The following is a 22849-nucleotide window of genomic DNA, read 5'->3' on the forward strand; positions in this document are numbered from 1 at the left end:
AACATCAAGATGCTGCAGGTGAATAATTAGTTATGGTTAGACATTTATTTTCAGAACGAAAATTACTACTTTCAAACATAATTGTACCACATATGAACAAAACACAGAAAACCACAGTGCTACAGTTTTAGAACTTTCATCCTTGGAAGAAAAGCTATGACAAACCTAGACAGCAGATTAAAAAGCAGAGACATTACTTTGTCAACAAAGGTCCATCTAGTCAAAGCTATGGTTTTTCCAGTAGGCTTGTACAAATGTGACAGTTGGACCATAAAGAAGGCTGAGCACCAAAGAACTGATGCTTTTTAACTGTGATGTTGGAGAAGACTCTTGAGAGTCCCTTGGACGGCAAGGAGATCAAACCAGTCCATCCTAAAGAAGATCAGTCCTGAATATTCTTTGGAAGAACTGGTGCTGAAGCTGAAGCTCCACTTTGGCCACCTGACATGAAGAGCCAACTTATTAGAAAAGACCCTGATTCTGGTAAAGATAGAGGCAGGAGGAGAAGGGGATGACAAAGGATGAGATGGTTGGATTACATCACCGACTCAATGGACAAGAGTTTGAGCAAACTCTGGGAGATGGTGAAGGACAGGAAGCCTGGCATACTGCAGTCCATGGCGTCACAAAGAGTTGGACACAACTGAGTGACTGATCAACAACAGTTTTAGATTTCATGAGTCCAAAATCAAGTGTTTTCTTCCAAACTTGTACTCAAGTCTGTAATTCTCTCTAAAATTCAATTCTCTTGATATGATTTCTTCAAGTCAGAACCTATGAATTCTCATTCATACTAAGTGCAATGCAAGACTAAAAAACAAATTTTATCCTAAATTTAACATATAAAAAACTATAAACGCAGCCATAAGAATAAAAAGATTATTTCCCCATAATTTTGAGAAAGATTTTTATATGCTTTGGATATGTAAGTGAAAAAAACATGGTCCAAAAATGCAGGTTATAGTCTTTGTTTTGTTACAATGGCTGTGTGACCTCTATGTGTGTGGACTTTAGTTTCCTTTTTAAGAAAATAAAAAGATTGTGTGAAATGAACTCAAAAGTTCTGCAATTATACTGGCTTTGTGCTCTTATTTCACTTCTTACTTCTTACTGTTTCTGCAGATTATTTACTTTGTACATAAGTTTTATTTTTTCAGCAAGTGTTTATGGAGTGGCCACTCCATTTCAGGCAAATTGCTGGGCATTAGAATATAGACATGGAGAAAAATATGGCTCTTATTCACATAAACCTTACAGTTTAGTGGGCAAGAAAGGCATTCAACAAATAATCCAAAGCATTATACTAGATGATGATCTTGAAAAGGAAAAACCTCACCAGGCTCTGCAGGATATAATACTGCTGCTGCTAAATCGCTTCAGTCATGTCTGACTCTGTGCAACCCTATGGACTGCAGCCTGCCAGGCTCCTCTATCCATGGGATTCTCCAGGCAAGAGTACTGGAGTGGGTTGCCATGCCCTCCTCCAGGGGATCTACCTGACCCAGGGATTGAACTCAGGTCTCCTACATTGAGGCAGATTCTTTACCACTGAGCCACCAGGCAAGCCCTCGGGTTATAACAGGTGAACTAATTTAGTTGGAGACCATAAGGGAGGCCACAATGGAGAAATGACATTTAAAGTGAGGAGTAGAAGGCAGCATATCCCAGCCTTCCAGGTGTATAGTACAAAATGAAGAACACTCCTGAGAGGGGCAGACATGGAAAAGTTCAAGGAACCGAAAGGGGAACAACGAGGCAAAGCCAGGCACATAAAGGAGTGTGGGCACGAAGGACAGGGTCTTCTCTGAACTATCAAGAATGCTGGCTTTCATCATAAGTGTACGGAGCTCACTAGTTAGGGACGATGGCCCCGATGTTCAAATCCAAGCTCCGCCACTTACTAGCTGAGTGACCTTGGGCAGTTTCCTCATTTAGAGTTATTGGTAAGATTAGATCAATGTAAATCAATGCAATCAATGTAAATAAAGTGTATAAAACAGTGCCCAGTGGTGGTAAGTTCTTGGCTATCTATGTTGTTATTATTAGTATCATCTTTCAGGTTTCAGAAGAGCTCAAAAGAAGGAGCACTGCACTCCAGGAGCTGAGACCTGGGCTCTAGAAGCATCTCTTCCCATACAGGCTGTTTCTACCATAAAATGAGGAAACCTTAAAAGGAATTGAGATAACCCTGAATTGTAATAAAGAAACAAAAAGGTAGCTTCAAGTGAATAGAATGGTGCTCATGAATCCCTTCTCTGATTTTTGAAATTAAATGGATGTTCTAATATGGAAAAAAGATTTAAGAATTTTTGATTTGTATAATCTTAGTTCTAGAAGATGAAAATGACATCCCACTCAAGTTTCCTTCAAAATTTATTGACTGTACCATCATTTCTGGTTCCTTTTCACCAATGGCGAATCTTTCAGAATCTCTGTAATCACCTAGGGGCTTCCCAGGTGGCGCTAGTGGTAAAGAAGCCACCTGCCAATGCAGGAGACACTGGCAGGAGACGCAGGTTCAATCCCTGGTCAGGAAGATCCACTAGAGAAGGGAATGGCAACCCACTCCAATATTCTTGAAGAGGAAAAGTTAAAATTTTACATAACCTCCTGCTCCTTCTGCCTCTGTAACTCAGCTTGCTCCTTGCAAAATCTGGATCATATAGGTCATATAGTCTCAGAAAGTGGGAACTTACAGTACTAGGAACTGGAGCTTATCTCACTCACCCTCATCCTACTGTTTGCAACTGGCCCGCCCCTGCAAACCTGCTTAATCATGCCTGTCGGTGTAAAGGTAAGGCATTCCCCTCCCCATCTTGACTGCTGTTCCCACGCACGAAACCCCTTAGCTTAAATCAGCCTATTAACAGATAGTGTTGCTCACTATAGTCTGTCCATAAAATCCCTTTGTTCGGGGCTCAGAGCTTAGAGTGTTAACTCCTTTGGGCCCGCCAGCATAATAAACATGGGTTCTCCTACTCTCCAAGTGTAGTGCTTGGTTTCTGGATTGCTGGTTTCTGCAACATTCTCACCTGTAAAATCCCATGGACAGAGCAGCCTGGTGGGCTACAGTCCATGGGGTCACAGAGTCAAATACAACTGAATGACTGTTAACTCCCTCAGTAATAATCACCTAACTTAACTGTTTCACACTGCAATCTAGAAAACTCAGCATGTAAACTTCTCGTCTGTATTGGTGATGTGAGTTAGGTGGCTTAGTGGGTAAAGAACCTGCCTGCCAATGCAAGAGATGTAAGAGATGCAGGTTTAATCCCTGGGTTGGGAAGATCCCCTGAAGGAGGGCATGGCAACCCACTCCAGTATTCTTGCCTGGAGAATCCCCATGGACAGAGGAGCCTGGCAGGCTACAGTTCACAGGGTCACAAAGAGTCAGACACAACTGAGCAACTGACACACACAAAATCTGCAAACAAATGACAAGCCTTCAGACAAAAATCAACTGTAATATACACTTGAAATATTATAGGCAGATAAGGTCCCATGCAATATGATTGCCAAGTCTAGTCTTTTTCTTATTACCTATTAGAGGATACACGTCAGTGTGGAATTCTCTTAACTCCTTTGGGAAAGTATGTCAAATAAAAGCTTTAGACAATGCTTTATAATAAATTATACTCTCCTATTTCCCTCTCTATAATTCTTGTTCTCTTGCTATTCCATCTTGACCTCTCCTCCTGACCTATTACCAGGTGATCAGAACATTATAAAATAATGACTGAAAAAAGAGAAGAGTTTAAAAACCTCCCAACTGCTTGAACCTGTAAATGCTCATAGATATTTTGAAGTCCCAGAATTTTTCCTATGTGCTAGCAGATTAAAGGGAGGGTATGTGCTTTCTTCACGAATCTCAGTGTTAGCCAGGAACAAGGATCTAATTCCCAACCCAGACTTTCTCAATAGCTATTATATAACATGAGGTTATATAATATATTTTATAAACAAAGTGGCCAACAAATTTTCTCTGGATTTTAACAGAAGTTTAATTATGCATCTTGTTTTTCTTTTTTTAAAACTATACAGGCTTTTAAACTTACCCCGATAGCAGCTAATATTGGGGCTTGGTAAATCCACTTGATGTCTCCAGCACTAAGTTCCCAGCATCTGAGACATGAAAAAGAACTTCCATGAATAGACTGGCAAAGCAAATAAGCAATAAGAATTAAATAGCATTTTAAGTTTTACCAGAAACTCCATACCCAGGATTGTGATTAAGAAACAGGTAGACCCAAAAAAAAGCTCCTAAAACTCCCAGTGGGGAAAAAATGTAGTGAGTCCTGCTTTCTATACTATTAGCTACCCTTTGGGGATAAGTATTATAAATAGTGGTGTATTATTTATATAACAAGAGCCAAAACTATGTTTCCAGAGCCACAAAAACTTAGTCTTCTAAATGTGGTACCATTGATTCTTTACTTTTGTTATCATTGGAATGAGCCATAACAGTTAGGGTTTAACAGGTGATAGAGAAAGTCCTCCCATTTTCAGAATTTACTCCACTGGCTGCAAGACACTGACATTAATACATTCTTATCCATAGACATGCAACATAAAACTAACAATAATGCAAATGATCCTTGTTAATAGGAATGTAGAAGAAAACTGAATACAAATGATTTTTATCCCTAGAAAGGAAAATTAGCTGTTTGGTGAAATGTAAGTGACTACTGATCTGTGAATATTGACCAGTGTTTACATTTATTTGTAAAATCATTTCAGCATTCACAGTACTAAATATAAACATGTGATTCTTTTATTTCTCCTTTGAACCAGTTATAATAGCTTACTGGTTACTAAGCTAAGCTTACTGGTTAGCTTACTAATCAGTGAGTCAAAAAATCTCTACAGGTAGTCATTTCATATTTGCATAACATCATGACTTTTATCTTCTTTTTTTAAGAGTTTTTTTTTACAGTATTAATAAAAATGCATTAGTTGCTCAGCTGTGTCTGACTCTTTGCAACCCTGCAGACTGTGTAGATCACCAGGCTTCTCTGTCCATGGAATTCTCCATGCAAGAATACTGGAGTGGGTTGGCATTTCCTTTTCCAAGGATCTTGGATCTTCCTGACCCAGGAATTGAACCCAGGTCTCCTGCACTGCAAGCAAATTCTTTACCGTCCGAGCCACCAGTATATAATTTACCTATTTGCTATACTTATTTTCTGCTTCCTGCTCGCTCCAACTAGAATTTAAGTTTAAATAGGCAGAGATTGCTGTTGTTTATGTTTTCTGTTATAAGTGCCTAGAACATCCACAGGACCTAGGTAGCCAATAAACATGTTTTGAATTAACTGAATTCAAAGTAAGTTGAACTTCACCCAATCTGGTTTGTGGTAAAGGTCTTACACTAGAATAAATGGAACAGAGTTGAGAAAAACTAGTTCCACTTGAAACTTTAACATAGCACTTTAAAGAGTTTTTTAAAATTAAAGATATAAAAGCCTTCAGTTTCTGTCTCCTTAGACCTAACATTGATTGTAGCATTAGTAAATAAAATCTTATGAAGAAATTTTAGTGATATAATGACAATTTTTAAATTCCAGATGATAAACTTATATTAAGAAGTTACTTTTAAATTACTGAACAAATTATGGATAATAAAAAGCTATTTCAACTATTTCTTGAAAGGACAACATTTTCAGCACACATATAATAACAAAAATTTTAATTTTTTATGTAAGCAATATATTCTTATTTCAAAAATCAACCTATATAAAAAGACAGACATTGAGACATTTCAGTCCTCCCCATCTTCCTGTCTATCTCTGACCTTGCCCTTTTGCTTACAGGTTAACATCTTTTATTACTTTATTGTGCATGCTTTCAGTATTTTGTTGTGCATATACAAACACATACAGATATTATAATCTTATTTTCCCCACCTTACAAAAATGCAAGGTACATTCTGTTCTGTAACTTGCCTTTTCCTTTTTACAGCATATCTTTAATTTCTTTCCATATCAGTACTGAGAGAGCTCAGTAGCCCAGCATTCCATTGGAAGGAGGTACCCCAGCTAAATCGACCAAACTCCTACACCAAAGTGTAATTCTGAGCCAGCCACACTGAAATCAGCAAAATCTATGGGCTTGAAGACTGAATCAGAATGGACATCAAACATACATTACTTGTTTACACAAGTAACTTGCATACATTACTTATTTACACAGTATTGAACACTGCCCAATATTATCTGCATGCATCTATTTTCCATATTGTTCAGCCAGACAAGAAAAAGATAGTGTTATGGAGTAATGCAAAACATCTATCACACTACCCTAAAAAGGCTTCCTAGTGTAAGGAAAGAGGCACATATTGTGAGAGCATAAATTGAACACTGATTCACTAGCTATGAGACTCTTGGATTTCATAAATTCTCTTTTCAGCTTTGACATTTGGTAATATCTTCATAATCCTCTTTCTTTTAGCCATAATGACATTTCATTGTGGTGTCTCCTAACACGCTGGAAATCAATTACACAATTTCAGCTCTACAAAATACTCGTATCTGGAAGTAGGTCAAATCAGCTACTTCTAAAAACAAGAAAAACTTGACTTTGATTGTTTTCAGTGTCAAAGTTTTAAATTTGCCCTTGATAAGAGGCAACTGATTTCAGATTTCTTTTTAAAGGAAATGCTGTTGATTCTTGTTTTTCATTAATTATTCAATGACCCAGCTCACACTGTGTTTGTGAACATGGCCAAGAAACTACCCTCTGTTCAGATTTTTTAAAATAAATTTTAACACCCTAGGACATGCAGGAATAAATGTCAGTAAATATGTAATTCTGAATGGTAGAGCATGAAACACGGTCATCTTGAATAGTAGAGCATAGACAAGAAAGTAGGTCCTTCTGCAGCCAAGCTGGGAGCAGGAAATGCATCGTTCTGCCAGAGGGATCCCCTATTGGAATACTGTATTGTCTCCAACACTCACACTCTGATAAAAGAGGAAGTGAAGTAACCTCAAAGCCATGCAGATTTCCCAAGAATTACAGAGTGTAACATTTCTTGGTCCTTTCCACTGCAAGCCTTAATGCTCCTACTGGCATCTCTTATCTCCTTTGAGTGAGCAGGGAGACAGTAATAAGGTATCTCATAAGGTGTTTTTCCTTTTGTAAGTTAAAAGGAAAGAGAAACAAAATTATTCACTCTTTAAGTCATTTGTGCAATCTAAACTGCAGGAAATTTCCTAAAGGAAATCACCCTGAATATTCATTGGAAGGATTGATGCTGAAACTAAAGCTCCAATACTTTGGCCCCCTAACCCGATGCAAAGAGCTGACTCATTGAGAAAGACCCTGATGCTGGGAAAGATTGAAGGCAGGAGGAGAAGGGGACAACAAAGAACGAGATGGTTGGATGGCATCACCAACTCAATGGACATGAGTTTGAGCAAGCTCTGGGAGATGGTGAAAGACACAGAAGCCTGGCATGCTGCAGTCACAAAGAGTCAGACATGACTGAGCGACCGAACAACGACAAACTACAGGACCCAGTTATCTTACCCTACCTTAGCCAACACTTTGCTAGAACTTTAGAACTGGAAGGAACCTTTTGTATATTCAATAGTTTAGAGTACCTTCTAAAACTGGGTCTTATCTGCTTATTTCTAAGTGTCCAAGATACAGAGAAAATAAGAGTTCTAGCTTTGAAAGGTCAGATCAGAAAAAGATAAATCTCAAGTGTAAAAGACATGAACCAGGACCCTATCTGGCCTTTGGAGATGCTCCCAGTCTGCTCTTCCACCTGAACTTTGAGACATGACACTATACATAGGTCAGAGGACACTCAAGAAAATCCAAAGATCTTTTTATCTTAGACAAGCTGAATTTCATGAGAAATCAAATCAGGCAATTAAGAAATTATGCCATGAATGTGATAACACAGTTTTATTTTCTATGCAAAAATAAATGTAAAATGACCTCTTAACCCAATTATCATACTCAGATCAGAGCAGTATAGAATTCAAGATTTTATTCTAAGGTAAGGTAGGAATAAATATGTTATGCAGAGGAGTCATATGATCTAACTTATAGTTAATATTTTTACATTAATTCATCTGTTTTAGAGCAATATTTACTATCAGTTGTAGTTTTGCAAGTATTATGCACCTAATGGATTTTTTCTCAAAATAATAAACTCATATTTCCTCTTTTTTCAGCAAAAGATTTATGATTATTAATAACTTAATACCTAGCCTATAATTTTTAAGAAAAAATGCAAGATAACTAAGGAAACTACCTATTTAATTCAATATATAATGCACTATGAATATATTTGCTTTCTTTCCATGCTCAAGGCCTGGGAGAGCTACTGAACGGATGAATGAGTCAAAGTGCTCCAGGATATGTATAGGCCATCAGGTCTCATTCTATTCATCTCTCACAAATGAGGACTGGATGAAACAATGCCTTTGGTTCTACCTTCTCTAAAATTCCAAATCTGAGTGATTTGGTTACATATCTCAGGGTAAAATTATTTAGCATTCTTTAGTACCTCTACTGACTCAACCTCCCTCTCTCCTTCAAGAAATCAAACAGCAAGGCTGCAGGTTTTCTTTGAGATTTCCAATATTGCTGTGCAAATATAACAATAATGATAACAATGTAGATAACATGAACCCCCATGTGCATGTTAAGACACTTCGATCATGTCCAGCTCTTTGTGGCCCCATGGACTGTACCCTGCCAGGCTCTTCTGTCCATGGGATTCACCAGACAAGAATATTGGAGTAGGCTGCCATTTCCTTCTCCAGGGATCTTTCCAACCCAGGGATCAAACCCCAGGTCTCCTGCATTGGCAGGCTGGTTCTTTTCCACTAGCACCACTTGGGAAGCCCTCATTAATCCCCAGGTGTCAGCAAATAGCAAAATAGCAAATAGAGATGCTACTGCTAAGTCACTTCAGTCGTGTCCAACTCTGTGTGAGCCCATAGACGGCAGCTCACCAGGCTCCCCCATCCCTGGGATTCTCCAGGCAAGAACACTGGAGTGGGTTGTCATTTTCTTCTCCAATCATGAAAGTGAAAAGTGAAAGTGAAGTCGCTCAGTTGTGTCCAACTCTTAGCAATCCCATGGACTGCAGCCTACCGGGCTCCTCCATCCATGGGATTTTCCAGGCAAGAGTACCAGAGTGGGTTGCCATTGCCTTAGCAAAAAGAGATAAAGGTAAGTAAAAATGAAACCCTGCAGGATCCTTCCAGGTACAAGCCCTTCCACATTCCCACTTATTATTTGGGAAAAAGCTTTAGTCTTGTGAAATGAAAATATCTTCTGTCATATCAAACAAGAAACGTCACAGCCTTCAGTAATTTCTGGCCTCCAAATGTGAATAGGGGCTCCCAAAACTGTGATCCAACAGAGGCTGCCACCTCCCCCTTCACCCACTTCCCTCCCTCCTTGCTGAGAAACTGGGGGAATGCAAGAAACAGCCACCTGCCAGTCCTAAAGGTGAACACAGAAATAGGATTTGGCACCAGAGAGCTGAGCTGCCTATGAAAAGAATGAACTCAGTGAGCCCAGAGGCTTGCATCTTCCCATACATAGAATGCTAAATTCCTTAACTTGATATCAAACCTTTGATGTTCAGACTGCCTACTCCCTTTGTTACAAACTTATATAAAGCCTAACTCCCTCCTCCTGCCTCCTTGGAGCAGTTTTTTCAGAGCTACTGAGATACTGTCTCCCGGGCTCTGAGTTCTAAACATGCACACCAAACAAAATAATTCTACTTTCAGGTTGTGACTATATTTTTTAGTCGACAGTCTTCAAGGGCTTCCCCAAGTTTCAAAGAGCAGACTGGAACAGTTACTAATTAGGGAAGTGAGAAAATGCAGAAACCAAGGAAAAGCAGTCAAGCAAGAAAAGTAGTAACAACATGAACGACAGAGTTGCAGGACACCTAGTTTCTCCTGAAGAAATATAGATAGTGATCTAATGCATGACTTTGCACTGTTCTGCTGAAATTAAGCACCAGCCCAGCGGAGGATGTTGACCACATACTGACTACCAGCATGTAGACCCCGGGCTGGTTAAAACCAGAAGCCTGGTAATTAAGATTCCCAAAACATCACCCTGTTACCTAACCACTAACCAGTATCCTTGACATTATCTTGCTGTGTGCTCATAGAAGGTTTACTTTATGTACGCAGAGAGAGAAGGCACCCTCTGGTTTCTCTTCTCACGAAGACACTAGTCCTGTTATATCAGAATCCTACCCTCAGGACTTCATTTAACCTTAATTACCTCCTTAAGGGCACTATCTCCAAATACAGCCACATTGGGGGTTGGGTTTCCCACATATGAATTTGGGGGAGATACATTCAGTCCAAGCAATAAGTTTGATAGTGAAAGCAAAGAGCAGACACTGAATATTTCTCTATGTTCTCCTTTCCTTTCTTTGACTCATCATCACTAAAAATAGAAATAATATGAAGCAATGAATGTTTCAGCATCCATGCGTCATGTAGCATCAAAAGAGAAACAGGCATCTGGGAGGCTAGAGATTCCCTAGGATGGATTCCACTTTTAATGTGCACTTGTTTTATCATTTTAATATATTTACCTATGTTATGCAAGACAAGAATACAAAGAGGTGGATTAAACCTATACTTGACATCACATATATGTAAGTAGTAAGTAGAACACGTGTGTGTTAAGTATAGGTACTAGATATTTAGGGCAACTGAGCACTAAATATCCACAGTTCACCAAATATACGAGACACAAACTATCCCTTGATACACAGGAAGTCCTTGATATTCTTGATGTCTTAATTAAGCACCAATAGGTGGAACTCATGGCCACATATCTTTTGCCCAAAGAATGCAAATAAAACCTAGGGCTGCTGAGTAGGCTACGTGGCAAGTTAGCGCCATGGCCGCATAAACTTGCCCTTACATCTCTCTGAGACAGCAAGTGTGTGTCCCTGGCCCAGGGTACCGTCTGTCTGTGGGTCTCCTTGCTGCAACCTTGCTTCTGGCCCTCGTAACCACACCGTCAGTGGGCAATGCTGATGTGGTGGAGAGTAAGAGAAAGGAGATACGAACATTGCCTAGTCCAGGACTCAGGCAGTGTGGTCCTTTCACCTGTGTGCACAGCATCCTAAGTATGTTAACTAACCCATCTCTTTCCCCCAGCTTCTCATGGTATGTTTCAAACTGATTTCATAAACCATGGGGTTCAAGCATTCCAACTGGGTCTGTGAACCCTTCTGTCCCATGACTCTGGAATGGATAGCTGGCTGCTAATGTATGAGAGGCTACAGGGTAATCCCTAAGAGGCAATGTCATCGAGAAGAGCCGCCAGTGCGAACTCCAAGCAGGAAGCCAGCCTGGAGAAAGTCTGAGGCTCTTGCTTTACCTCTTTTTCACCCACCTTGCATCAGCCAGAGTTGCTCGTGCTACAGCCCAGACTGTCACAAATGCCGCCGGGAACCCTGCAATCAGAAAAGGATTCAGAGACAATATTTGTTTCAGGATTAAGGTGTCTTTTTCTTATACTCATCACAAAAAAAATATACTATTAAAAGGTGAGAGAGAAAAATTGGACATGAAAAATGTTACTATGTGAACAAGAAAATTCCACTTAATTTTCATCTTGTCCATTTGAAAAGAGAGCTGGTACACTAATGTTACTTGTTCCCAAAAGTCTGAAGAAGAAGATTGGCCCTATTTTCATTTGAGGGGTATAAGGTTAAGCTACGTAAGGAGGGGACTGAAGTCCCTGGAGTCAAAGACAGGCAGTGGTCGGTGCATATAACTTCACCTCTTGCAACTCCAACAGCCACATGCTTTCCAAGAAGCATGAAGCAACAAGAGGGGCTCATGAGAAGTGACAGGAAGGCTATTGTTTTTAAAAATTCAAATTTTCTCATTCTAAAGGTGGAAGGCATAGAGAGGCTACACTGAAAGTTACAAAATTAGGATGTTTTGATCAGTTTAACCTCTTCTTTTTTGTTCATATTGGTTCCAGACAGAAGCATTTGCAGGTACTGAAAACTTACCAAAGAATGGTGCTATGTTAGCTTGATGATTTGAGCATGACATGTTTGTCTTTCATAAATAATAATCACCTATAAGCTTGCAACGTCAAATCTATTAATAATACTGACTTTCCCTGAGTCTTTGCTTCCAGTAAAGACGGACTGTTCAGTTCATGCTATACTCAGTTAGACTGACATCACAAAAAAAACACAAAGCATACTTTTATAGAACTCTGCAATAGAAGATCAAAGGATTTAATGGATATGTGGCCTTTTAGAAAGAAGTTTTAAAAAAAGGAAAGAGAGGCCACAGGAAGCACCTTACAAAGAGAGAAAGAAATTTAACTCAGAACACTTTTAACAATATTCTTTACCTTTTAAAAAACACATTTGTAATTTTTCAGATATCTTTTCTAAGCAAAGGAACATAAAAACAGATGTAGATGAAAAATTTCAGAAAAGTTAAAAAAAGGTGATATCCCACAGTAGGGAATTTCTTTGGCTTTCTTAGTGATCTAGTTGAATTTAACCTCAGTCTGCCTGTGTGGCTATTTAATTTTATAACTCTACTTTCCAGTTTTATTTATTGTTTTTATATAACTCCCTCTTTTAAAAAATCTGCTCAAATTCTATGTTTTAGGAAATTTTTGTCAAAATGAAAGTGAAAGTGTTAGTCCCTCAGTCATATCCCACTCTTTGGGACCCCATGGACTGTAGCCCACCAGGTTTCTCTGCCCATGGGGATTCTCCAGGCAAGAACACTAGACTGGGTTGCCATGCCCTCCTCCAGGGGATCTTCCCAACCCAGGAATTGAACCAGGGTCTCCTGCATTGCAGGCAGATTCTTTACCAGCTGAGCTACTAGGGAACCCCAAAGTTAAGTGCTTTTATATGACAATGCATACATTCTGGCATCTCATTTGACAGGTGAAAATTAAGAATGGCTGCTAATACAGAGGTAAATTACCACATTCGATAAGGATAAAGAAGCAAGATTGAAACCTTTTTTTCTATCTTGTACATTACTTTGGGTCTAAATCTTATTTAGACCCAATTATAACTTTAGGCTCTCTCTAGGTAGGTAAACACTCAGCAATTTATTACTCACACTGTAAAGATGTGTGGAGTTGCATTTATTTACATTGATTTCGCTGGTTCTTAATAATAAATTGGCAAGGAAAGAAATTACCATCTAAAGAGGAACAATGCCGTATCTGCCTTTGTAAATTGAAGACTGATATTTAAAATGACTGTTTTTGTACATCTTTATCACAAAACAAGATGTACAGAGAAGCAAAAGCAAATTCTAATGATAACTATGTTTCTATTCTTTCAACCAGTCGTAGCCTTAATTTTTCTTATCCCTGCCTCAATTTTCTCTTAAATAAGGCACTTTATTCTTGACTCCAACTGTACATTTTAAAATTACATTTGATTATATATTTAAGAGGGGTCAGTCAAAAAGTACAAACTTTCAATAATAAGTACAACAAAAGGTACAAACTTCCAGTAATAAGATAAATAAGTACTAGAGACGTAATAAAGCACATAGAAAAAGATTAATTGTTACTGTTTTAAATTGTGGTTAATTAAGTGAGCATAATATTGTATGTAATATGACTTATAAAAGTGAGCTTTCATGTAAATCCTACTTGCTTTCATGCATGTTATTAAACCATTCAATGAAACGAAGATTTCGAGTTGTGATGGTTATCTTACTGTAGTTGTCACTCCTCTGCCAAAATGTTTCTGGGGAAATTAATACAAGTTTTAAAGAAAGGTAAGAAACTAAGACTTGTATAGATGCTCACCAGAATCCTAACTACTTTTTTTTTTAATTTTCTTTTTCATAGAAAGATTTGAAAACTAGTTTCCTGGGTTTCAGAGCTTCCCTGGTGGCTCAGATGGTAGAGAATCTGCCTGTAATGCAGGACAAGCTAAAGCCTTGGGTTTAATCCCTGGGTCGGAAAGATCCCCTGGAGAAGGGAGTAGCAACCCACTCCAGTATTCTTGCCTTGAAAATCCCGTGAACAGAGGAACCTGGTGGGCTACAGTTCATGTGGTTGCAAAGAGCTGGACACATCTAGAGCCACTAACACTTCCTGGGGTTCAGTGAGACAAACCCCTGACTTTATGAAGTAACAAACTGAGTGAATCAGCCCAAATAAGAGTTGGTAGGGGACTGAGCAGCTGACTATCAAACCAATTCGTAAATAAAGAAAAAACAAGTTTATTACTAGTGTGACCAATGTCATAGCAAGCCAAAAAAATAAAATCAAACTCAAAGTCACTGTTGAATTTTCTATCAATAACTTTAGCAACATCTACTAATGATGTGAGCACCCAGACATAATTTTGATTTGAAGGCAAACTACCAAAAACTGTTGAGAAAATTACCAAAGTACCCCCCAAAATATTAAATGTATCTCTTTTTTATTTTAGTAACTGGTAGTCAAAGATAAGGAATAGCTTAAAACCAAACTGCTTTCAGAAATAAAATTTTATTCACAACAATTAGTATTTCATAATAAATGAAATTTATTTATTATGAAATTTCATAATAAATGAAGTAAATGAAAAAAGTGACAGTAAATTGACCCTTTGTGTTCTTAAAGGTTATTAACTAACAGGAAATTCAATATCCCTTACTTTACATTTTCAAATGTTAAGACAATGTCAAGGCAAAACAGGCAAAAAACTTTTTTAATTTGGAGGGGAAAAAAGCCTTCAAATTTAATCTTGAGCCAGTTGGTTATTTTTTTCCCTCTGCTGACCACCTGATCATCTACAAATTAAAGTAGCAGTTGTTAATCTTGAGACTTCTTAATTTTAACCACATATGAGCTTTAATTTCTCTTAAACTATAACAAACAACATTCTTTCTCCATATCACATTGAGTTAGTGTCTGGTTCAGTAATCCCTCTAGGACTGAAAAGGCATTTTGGAATGTGAGTTGAATCTTTTTTTTTTTAATTACTTATGCCAAAAGTAATTCTATTTATTTCCTTCCAAAAGACATGGTAAGTCTACATAATTAGCTTGTAATTTGTATTGTTAAATACAGCCTAGATGGTTCTATAAATTCCTTTCTGGCATTCTCATCATATGACCTAGAATTATAAATCAAAGATGCATCAATATGGATTAGAAATTCAAAAAAATCAAAATTTGTAGAGTGGAATTACTGTTAAATCAAGACACTGATATAAGACATGATGAGCACGGCAGTTCTAAATGTGTAAGGCAAACAAGGTATTTCCCCCAAAGAATCCTCTCAAGAATCTGGTCTAAGAATAGTAACCCTAAGTTAAATGTGAAAAGTTTGTTACCACTGGGAGAATCATAGACTTGATTTTAATGATTTTCCTCAATAAATAATTAAAGAGAAAGGAAAGATAAAGATAGCATGGGGAGGGATTATTTCAGGAAAAGAGCTGAAAGAATGCTGATGACAGGCATGACACAAGCCCTGAAATCCATAATCCCCTTGAAAAGGAAAGAAGACAGAAATGCCTTACCCCAGCCTATCAGGGTGAAGCCCCACAGGCACTTGGTGTCCGAAAAGAATGCCACAAAGATTAAACTATGCAGATAGAGACCTTCCACCAAAATCCAATAGTAGTTTGTAGCCAAGAAGTAAATAAACATCACAACAGCCATCTTGCACCCAATCTGTTACAAATAAACCAACATGGCACCATATCAGAACTCCTAATCATATTGTTTCCAACATTAGACCACTAAAAAGCAGTTCCTCCATTTCTATTTTAGAATCTAATGTCTCTTATATATTGGGAAGCCAAGACTTTTGAAAGAGGCCATAACAATGTTATTTAAATATAGCATTTCTAAGACTGCTGGCTTGATTTTATTTTTAAAATAAAATATTTTTCCTTTATAAGTAACAAGAAATCACTTTTCCTCAATTTATTCAAAAAATATTTGATAATCAAAGAAAATTAGGAAAGTACAGAAAAGCATAAAGAAGAAATTTACCTATCATTCTACCATGAATTTATTTTATTCTGGACTTTGTTATACTCCAGAAGTTAAACAGCTTAAAACACTAAATGTTTAATGTGTCTTACGAATCCATGGATTGGTTAGGTGATTCTACTGATCTGGGAGAAGCTCAGGTAATCTTGACTAGGTTCACTCATAGAAGTCTACCTTCAACTGGCATACCATCACACCCACTTCGTCCTTCATTTTAAACAAGTCACAAATCCAAAGTAGAATTAGAATCAGCCGAGATGATAGTGAATTACAGGGAAAAGGACAAAGATAACTATGGCATTAATTCACACCATCAAGAAAATCAATCTACTCTACCTAATTCCCAGATATACTGCATCAAGGTGATAATGTTCTCCATTAACTGAATGACTGGGTAATTCTACATACTTAATAACACTAGGATATCTAAGAACAAAATCAAGTACTATGGAACCTTACATGGGAACAAGTCTTTGGGTCCCTAATAAAGGAACTAAATCCCCTGGATTTTTAAATCCCAAGTTTCTAGTTTTGCAGGTAGGTTTTTCTGTTACTTTTAGAAGTGGTGAGCCATGCAAGGGGTCATGAGGAAAACACTTACATATTGTGATTTGTCCACAGCAGGCACGTCTATGGAGCTTTGTAGGTCATCCTGCAGTATCAGGGACCCCAGCTCCTTTACTCCTATGTGAGCATGGACCACTCTGTCCTTGACAAAGATGCTCGCAGCCCTCAGCATGAAAGACACAAATAAATGAATGTGGATATAGTTCCTAGTACAATGCAGTCGTCTACAGAGAGAAAATATTTAGTATTTAGATCTGAATAAAATTAGAAATGGAGAAAGAAAATACATAAATGAGCTCAAACTACCCCCCCAAAAGAAGAAATATAGTAAAGCTGAACAAAAAGAGCAACAATTGGAGCCAAAAACTAAAATATAATTTTTTGAGAATTAATTTCAAATATATCCTGATCAACTACCATGTTTATCCAGATTATGCAGTGTTAAATATTATACTACAGTATAATATTATAATATAGCATTATATTATGTGTGCGTGCATGCTAAGTTGCTTCAGTCATGTTCAACTTTTATGAGACCCCATGGACTGTAGCCCACTAGGCTCTTCTGTCCATAGGATTTCCCAGCCTTGAATACTAGAGTGGGTTGCCATTTCCTTCTCTAGGGGATCTTCCCAACCCAGAGATCAAACCTGCATCTCCTGCATTGGCAGGCAGATTCTTTACTACTGAGCCACCTGAGAAGCCCCTGTTTCTTCCTGTATGGTATCGAATCATCTAGAGATTATTTAAGATGAATTTCTGTCCCATGCCACCAAAATCATTTGGAAAAAGTGAAATAAGCCTTCACATCATGAGTGAAAATTTTTCTAACTCGTTTGACAATACTCTGCATCACTTAGCAAAAATAGACTGCAATGCAGACCCACTGTTTTAATGGTTTCATACTGCTTTGAGGCTTTAAGTCTTTAAACAAACAAACAATTTTTTCATTGTTTTTCATGAAAAATAACTTATCAAAGTCAAATAATATAACACGAGGTTGAATTCAGAACCTTGCCTTTAGGGAAAGTATCTGGGGGCACAGATTGTGAGAGGTCTCTGTCTTTGATGAATAAGAAACAGACCTGCCCCTTCACGGAGGCAGTGATTGAGAATTACTCACCTGAAGTAACCAATGATGAGAATAGCCACCGCCAGGGATGCAAAGGAGACAGAGTATCCGATAGTGTACATGACAAAGAGGCGTTCAAAGAACTCTTGCTGCAGGGCAAGAGATTTAATCAGAAATGCATATCTGATGGAGGTAAGTTAAGAGCATGCATTTAAAAGACAGGCAATGTGTCGCCACATTCATATAATATATAGATTATTTTTATGGCCTTCGTTTTACTCCCCAAATTCAAATCAACATTAACATATAATAAAATAATCAGCATTTCTTCTTGCTTTAAATGAGGCCAAACTCAATGTTTCAAGATTCACGTCATGGATTTTTTGCAGTGTTCATTTTAACTAGTTGGAATTATATATCTAACGTGATACTTGGAGTAAATAAAACACAAATAGGATGTGTTTAAAGGATGATTTTAAAACTAGTCAAAAGGATATATCACTTTTGGAAAATTATTTCTAGTTTCCTTTCACTTTTCTACCAAGCTGTAGTTTCTATGAAAGCAAAATGTGCAGATTTTAAATGAGCAGTGTGATGGGTTTTGACAAACTGATTTCTTTGCGCCACTAGCTAGTCAAAAATCCACCCACCATCCACCCCCCAGGTTAACTACTGTTCCAATTTCTGTCATCACAAATTGGCTTTATCTGTTCATGTACTTCATATATTTCTTGACTGTTCTTAGACTTCTTAGAATTACATAGTGTACACTCTTTTTTGTCAAGACACTGTTATGATATTCACTGATAATATTACATGAATCAACAGTTCATTCCTTTTTCTTCTTTTGTATTTCAAAATGACTATAGATTCAAAAGAAGTAGGAAAAGACAGTAAGAAAGGTCCTATGTACCCCTTCACCAGTATCCTCCAATGCTTGCGTCTAATTACACTAAAATACCAAACTAGGAATTTGGCATTGGTGCAATTTATGTGTTGACAGTTCTGTGTCATTTTATCACATATGAAAAAATTTTAAACATTTCTGCAGTCGAGCTACAGAAATATTCCATCACAACAAAGATCTTGCTCCTGCTGTTCCTTTTACAGTCATACCTACCCTCTTCCTCTCCACCATCCTTATCACCCACCAAACATTAATCTGTTTTCTATCTCTACAATTCTGTCATTTCATAAATGGAGAAATGAAATCCTACAGAACATGAACTTTGAGTCTGGCTTTTTCCACTCAGAGTAATAACCTCAAGATCCATTCAGGTTGTTACCCATACCAAGTTTGTTCTTTTTTATTGCTGCACTGTTTGTGGCAAATGAATAGAATAATTAAGAGATACAGCTAAACTAGGGCTTTCCAGGTGGTGCTAGCTGTAGAGAAGCTGCCTGCCAATGCAGGAGACATAAGAGACACAGGTTCACTCCTTGGGTCAGCAAGATCCCCTGGAGGAGGGCATGGCAACCCACTCCAGTATTCTTGCCTGGAGAATCCCAAGGACGGAGGAGCCTGGAGGGCTACAGTCCATGGGGTCACTAAGAGTCGGACATGGCTGAGTAACTTAGCACGCTGCATGGTATGTACCTAACCATCATTATATTTGAAATGAGTTTCAGACTTTGTAGATAACATACAAAGTTGGGTCATGTTTCTTATAGACTCTTCTAATTTCTGTTAACTGGTATCTTAAGAAAATTTTTTTAATATAACATCGATATAATACTAAGACTAAGTCCATTCTATATTTTTATTTTCTGTTATGTTTTCCATTACTGTGTTTTAGTTTTCTGGCCATCCCTGAATTACTTGAACAATTTGTAGAATTCCATTTTGATGTATATTTTTGGTGGTGACTTTTGGTGGTGGCTCTAGGTATTATACTATATAACTTAATGTGGAAGATTTGATCACTGAATTTTCAACCTTCTTCTTTTCTAATTAAGTATTGAGAGCTATAAATCTATCTCGACATCTGCTTTCGCTATTTCCCACAGTCTTTGACATATATTGAGCTTTCATATTTATCCAAACTTTTGCCATTGGTCACATAATTTTCAAATATTTATGAATTCTCTACATATTTTAGTTGATTTTCTATTGATTCTTTTGTGGTCAGAGAACATACATAGCCTGTGTGATTTTAATCTTGAGGTTTATTGAAACTTGTTTTATACCCCAGCATATGTTCTATCTTGGTAAACTTTGGTAACTACTTTAAAAGAATATGAATTTTTCAGTTATTGTGAATGAAGTAAAGTGTAGCCAAAGTCGCTCAGTCGTGTCTGACTCTTTGCGAACCCACGAACTGTAGCCCTCCAGGCTCCTCTGGCCATGGGATTCTTCAGGCAAGAATACCGGAGTGGGTAGACATTCGCTTCTCAAGGGGATCTTCCAGACCCAGGGATCAAGTTCTGGGTCTCCTGCATTGCAAGTAGATTATTTATCACCGTCTAAGCCATCTGGCACCCCCCTCCAGTACTCTTGCCTGGAAAATCCCATGGACGGAGGAGCCTGGTGGGCTACAGTTCATGGGGTTGCGAAGAGTCAGACACGACTGAGCATCTTCACTTTCACTTTTCACTTTCATGCACTGGAGAAGGAAATGGCAACCCACTCCAGTGTTCTTGCCTGGAGAATCCCAGGGACGGGAGCCTGGTGGACTGCTGTCTATGGGGTCGCACAGAGTCGGACATGACTGACGTGACTTAGCAGCAGCAGCAAGCCATCAGGGAAGCCTCTGAAGCTCCTAAACACATGTATATTTAGGATTATTTCCTCTTGGTAAATTGATTCTTCATAATTTTAAATATTGCTGTCTTGGTAATGCTCTTTGTCTTGATGTCTACATTTCTCAAAGACAGCATACAGTTGAGCCATACTTTTATTATCCATTCTAACAATCTCTGCCTTTTGGAAAAATGTTTAGTTCACTGACCTCAAATACAATCATTGCTGTGACTGGGTTTAGATCTAACATATAGGTATTTGCATTCTATATGTCTATCTTTTCTCTGAGCCTCTGTACCTACTTCCTTACCTTTTATTGGGGGTTGGGGGATGGGGAACTCAATCAGGTATTTATTAGTATTACACTTGTGTTTTCTTTTAGCAGTTACTATAGAGACTTGGTTATGCATCTTGAAGTTATCAGACCTACATTTAATAATATTGAACTATTTCACCATATAAACAGATATTTACAATTATGTACCTAATTTTGCTCCCCTTGCCTTTGTCACATCTAGATTTTGTTCTACATAATTTACAAACCCTAATGAGAGATTATTGTGTTTGCTTTAAGCAGTCAGCAGACTTTTAAATGAATTAAATTATAGATATAAAGATGGATATAAACATAGCAATAAATAAGGATAGGTATATAGTTCTGCTTATTATTTTAGTCTGTCATTTTTATCCACATATGTACTATTTTGGTACTCCTCATTCTTTCCTGTCAATCTTTGCTTCCATCTGATATATTTCTCTCCTATCTAGAGAATTTTTTTGAGCATTTCTTATGCAGAGGTCTGATAAAGATGAATTCTCTCAGATTTTTTTCTGTTTGAAAAATATCATTATTTCCCTTTATCTTAATGCATATTACCACTTTTAGAATGCCATTCCATTGTATTCAGGCATCTATTGTTTAACTAAAAGACAAGCATCCTTTTAGTTTATGTTCTCCTGAATATCATGTGCCCTTTTCCTCTCACTGCTTTTAAGATTTTCTTCTTACCTTGATTTACAGCATTTTAACTATGATGTGTCAAAGTATGGCTTTCTTTTTATTCAAACTGCATAGGGTTTTCTGAACATCTGGGACCTGTGGTTGATTTATTTCACCCGCTTTATAAAATTACCGGCCATTGCCTTCTGAAATATTTATTTTGTCCTATTCTTTCCCTCTCTTCTTACTCCTAATTTCACATATCCAAGGCAATTACATATCATCTCACAGTCTCAGATGGTTCTGTTTATTAAATTTATTTTTTCTCCTAATGTTTCACTTGGAAAATTTCTGTAGCCTTCTTTTCAAGTTCACTGATGTTTATCATGCTGTGTCCAGTATTCTGTTGAGCATATCAAATAAATTCTTCATTTTGAACTGAATATTTCAATTCTAGAATTTCTTTTTTTTTAAGTTTTCATTTCTCTGTCAGTTTTCCCATCTGTTTATGCACTTTTTTCACTAAATCACCTAACATATTTATGAGTCATTTCCTGGAGATTACAACATCTGGATCATCTATTTTTTCTGCTTTGTTTTTACTCTAGATTTGGGGTCCTTATTTTGTAATTTTTTATTACATTACGGGCACTGTAAGTAAAAGAAGAGTTGGGATTGAAGCATATAATATTGAGGCAGGAGGCAGATGGGCACCCCCCTCCCACACGGTAAAGCAAATAGGAGATTCATTTTCTATTGACCAAAACTCTAAGACAAGAATGAAACTGAAATTGAAGTCGCTCAGTCATGTCCGACTCTTTGCAGCCCCATGGACTGTAGCCTACCAGGCTCCTCTGTCCATGGAATTTTCCAGGCAAGAGTACTGGAGTGGGTTGCCATTTCCTTCTCCAGGGGATCTTCCTGACCAGGGATTGAACCTGGGTCTCCCACATTGCAGGCAGACGCTTTACCATCTGAGCCACCAGCGAAGCCCCAAGACAAGAATAGAGGGGCAATTAAGGGAGGGGGCTGGACCCTGCACAGACCACATAGTTCTCGTTTCCGGAAGTTGGGAGACCTCCTGGACCACATATGTGCAGAAAAAGGCGCGTTGGAGGCCAAAGGAGAGTCGTGTCAAGGGATGTTCCACCCAGATGCCTCTTCATTAGGATTCATCTTGGCTAAGAGATGTATGTGCACACATGGGAGGATCCTGAGATATACCAGATATGGACTGTGAACCAGGCAAATCACAAAGAGTGGCCAAAGGAGACCTGAAAGAAATGCCCCATATAAGTGATTTATAGTGCCATGAAGGTGCAACTCAGTGACTCTCCCTCTGAGTCTGCCTTCTGTCTATTCCACGTGTACTGAACTCTTCTCTTCCTAGTAAATACTTTACTTGCTTCACTACTTTCCATCTTTGTGGAAAGATTTTTCTGCAAAACCAAAGGGCCAGGGCCCTTGTTACTGACCACTGGTCTCAGTGACTAGGATTTGGTGCCTTCACCACTGTAATCCAGCCCATG

At 38.0% G+C, this 22849-nt stretch overlaps 1 protein-coding gene across 14 annotated transcripts in view; it reads right to left on the reverse strand.

The window, feature by feature from the left end:
* Positions 1-22849, reverse strand: part of PIKFYVE (phosphoinositide kinase, FYVE-type zinc finger containing) — a 201996-nt gene that overhangs the window by 33857 nt on the left and 145290 nt on the right. For 12 of the 14 annotated variants that reach the window (XM_065930680.1, XM_065930681.1, XM_065930683.1 and 9 more), the window contains 5 exons: positions 17692-17789; positions 16603-16792; positions 15524-15677; positions 11398-11458; positions 4056-4122 (listed from right to left, as the gene is read on the reverse strand). In XM_065930680.1, coding sequence (XP_065786752.1) covers positions 4056-4122; positions 11398-11458; positions 15524-15677; positions 16603-16792; positions 17692-17789 — 570 coding nt within the window. Of the gene's footprint in view, positions 1-4055; positions 4123-11397; positions 11459-15523; positions 15678-16602; positions 16793-17691; positions 17790-22849 lie in introns of those variants that run through there. The other 2 variants (XM_065930687.1, XM_065930686.1) reach the window with 2 other exon arrangements.

Source organism: Muntiacus reevesi, chromosome 3, assembly GCF_963930625.1.
Source record: "Muntiacus reevesi chromosome 3, mMunRee1.1, whole genome shotgun sequence".
In the NCBI taxonomy this organism is placed as follows: Eukaryota; Metazoa; Chordata; class Mammalia; order Artiodactyla; family Cervidae; genus Muntiacus; species Muntiacus reevesi.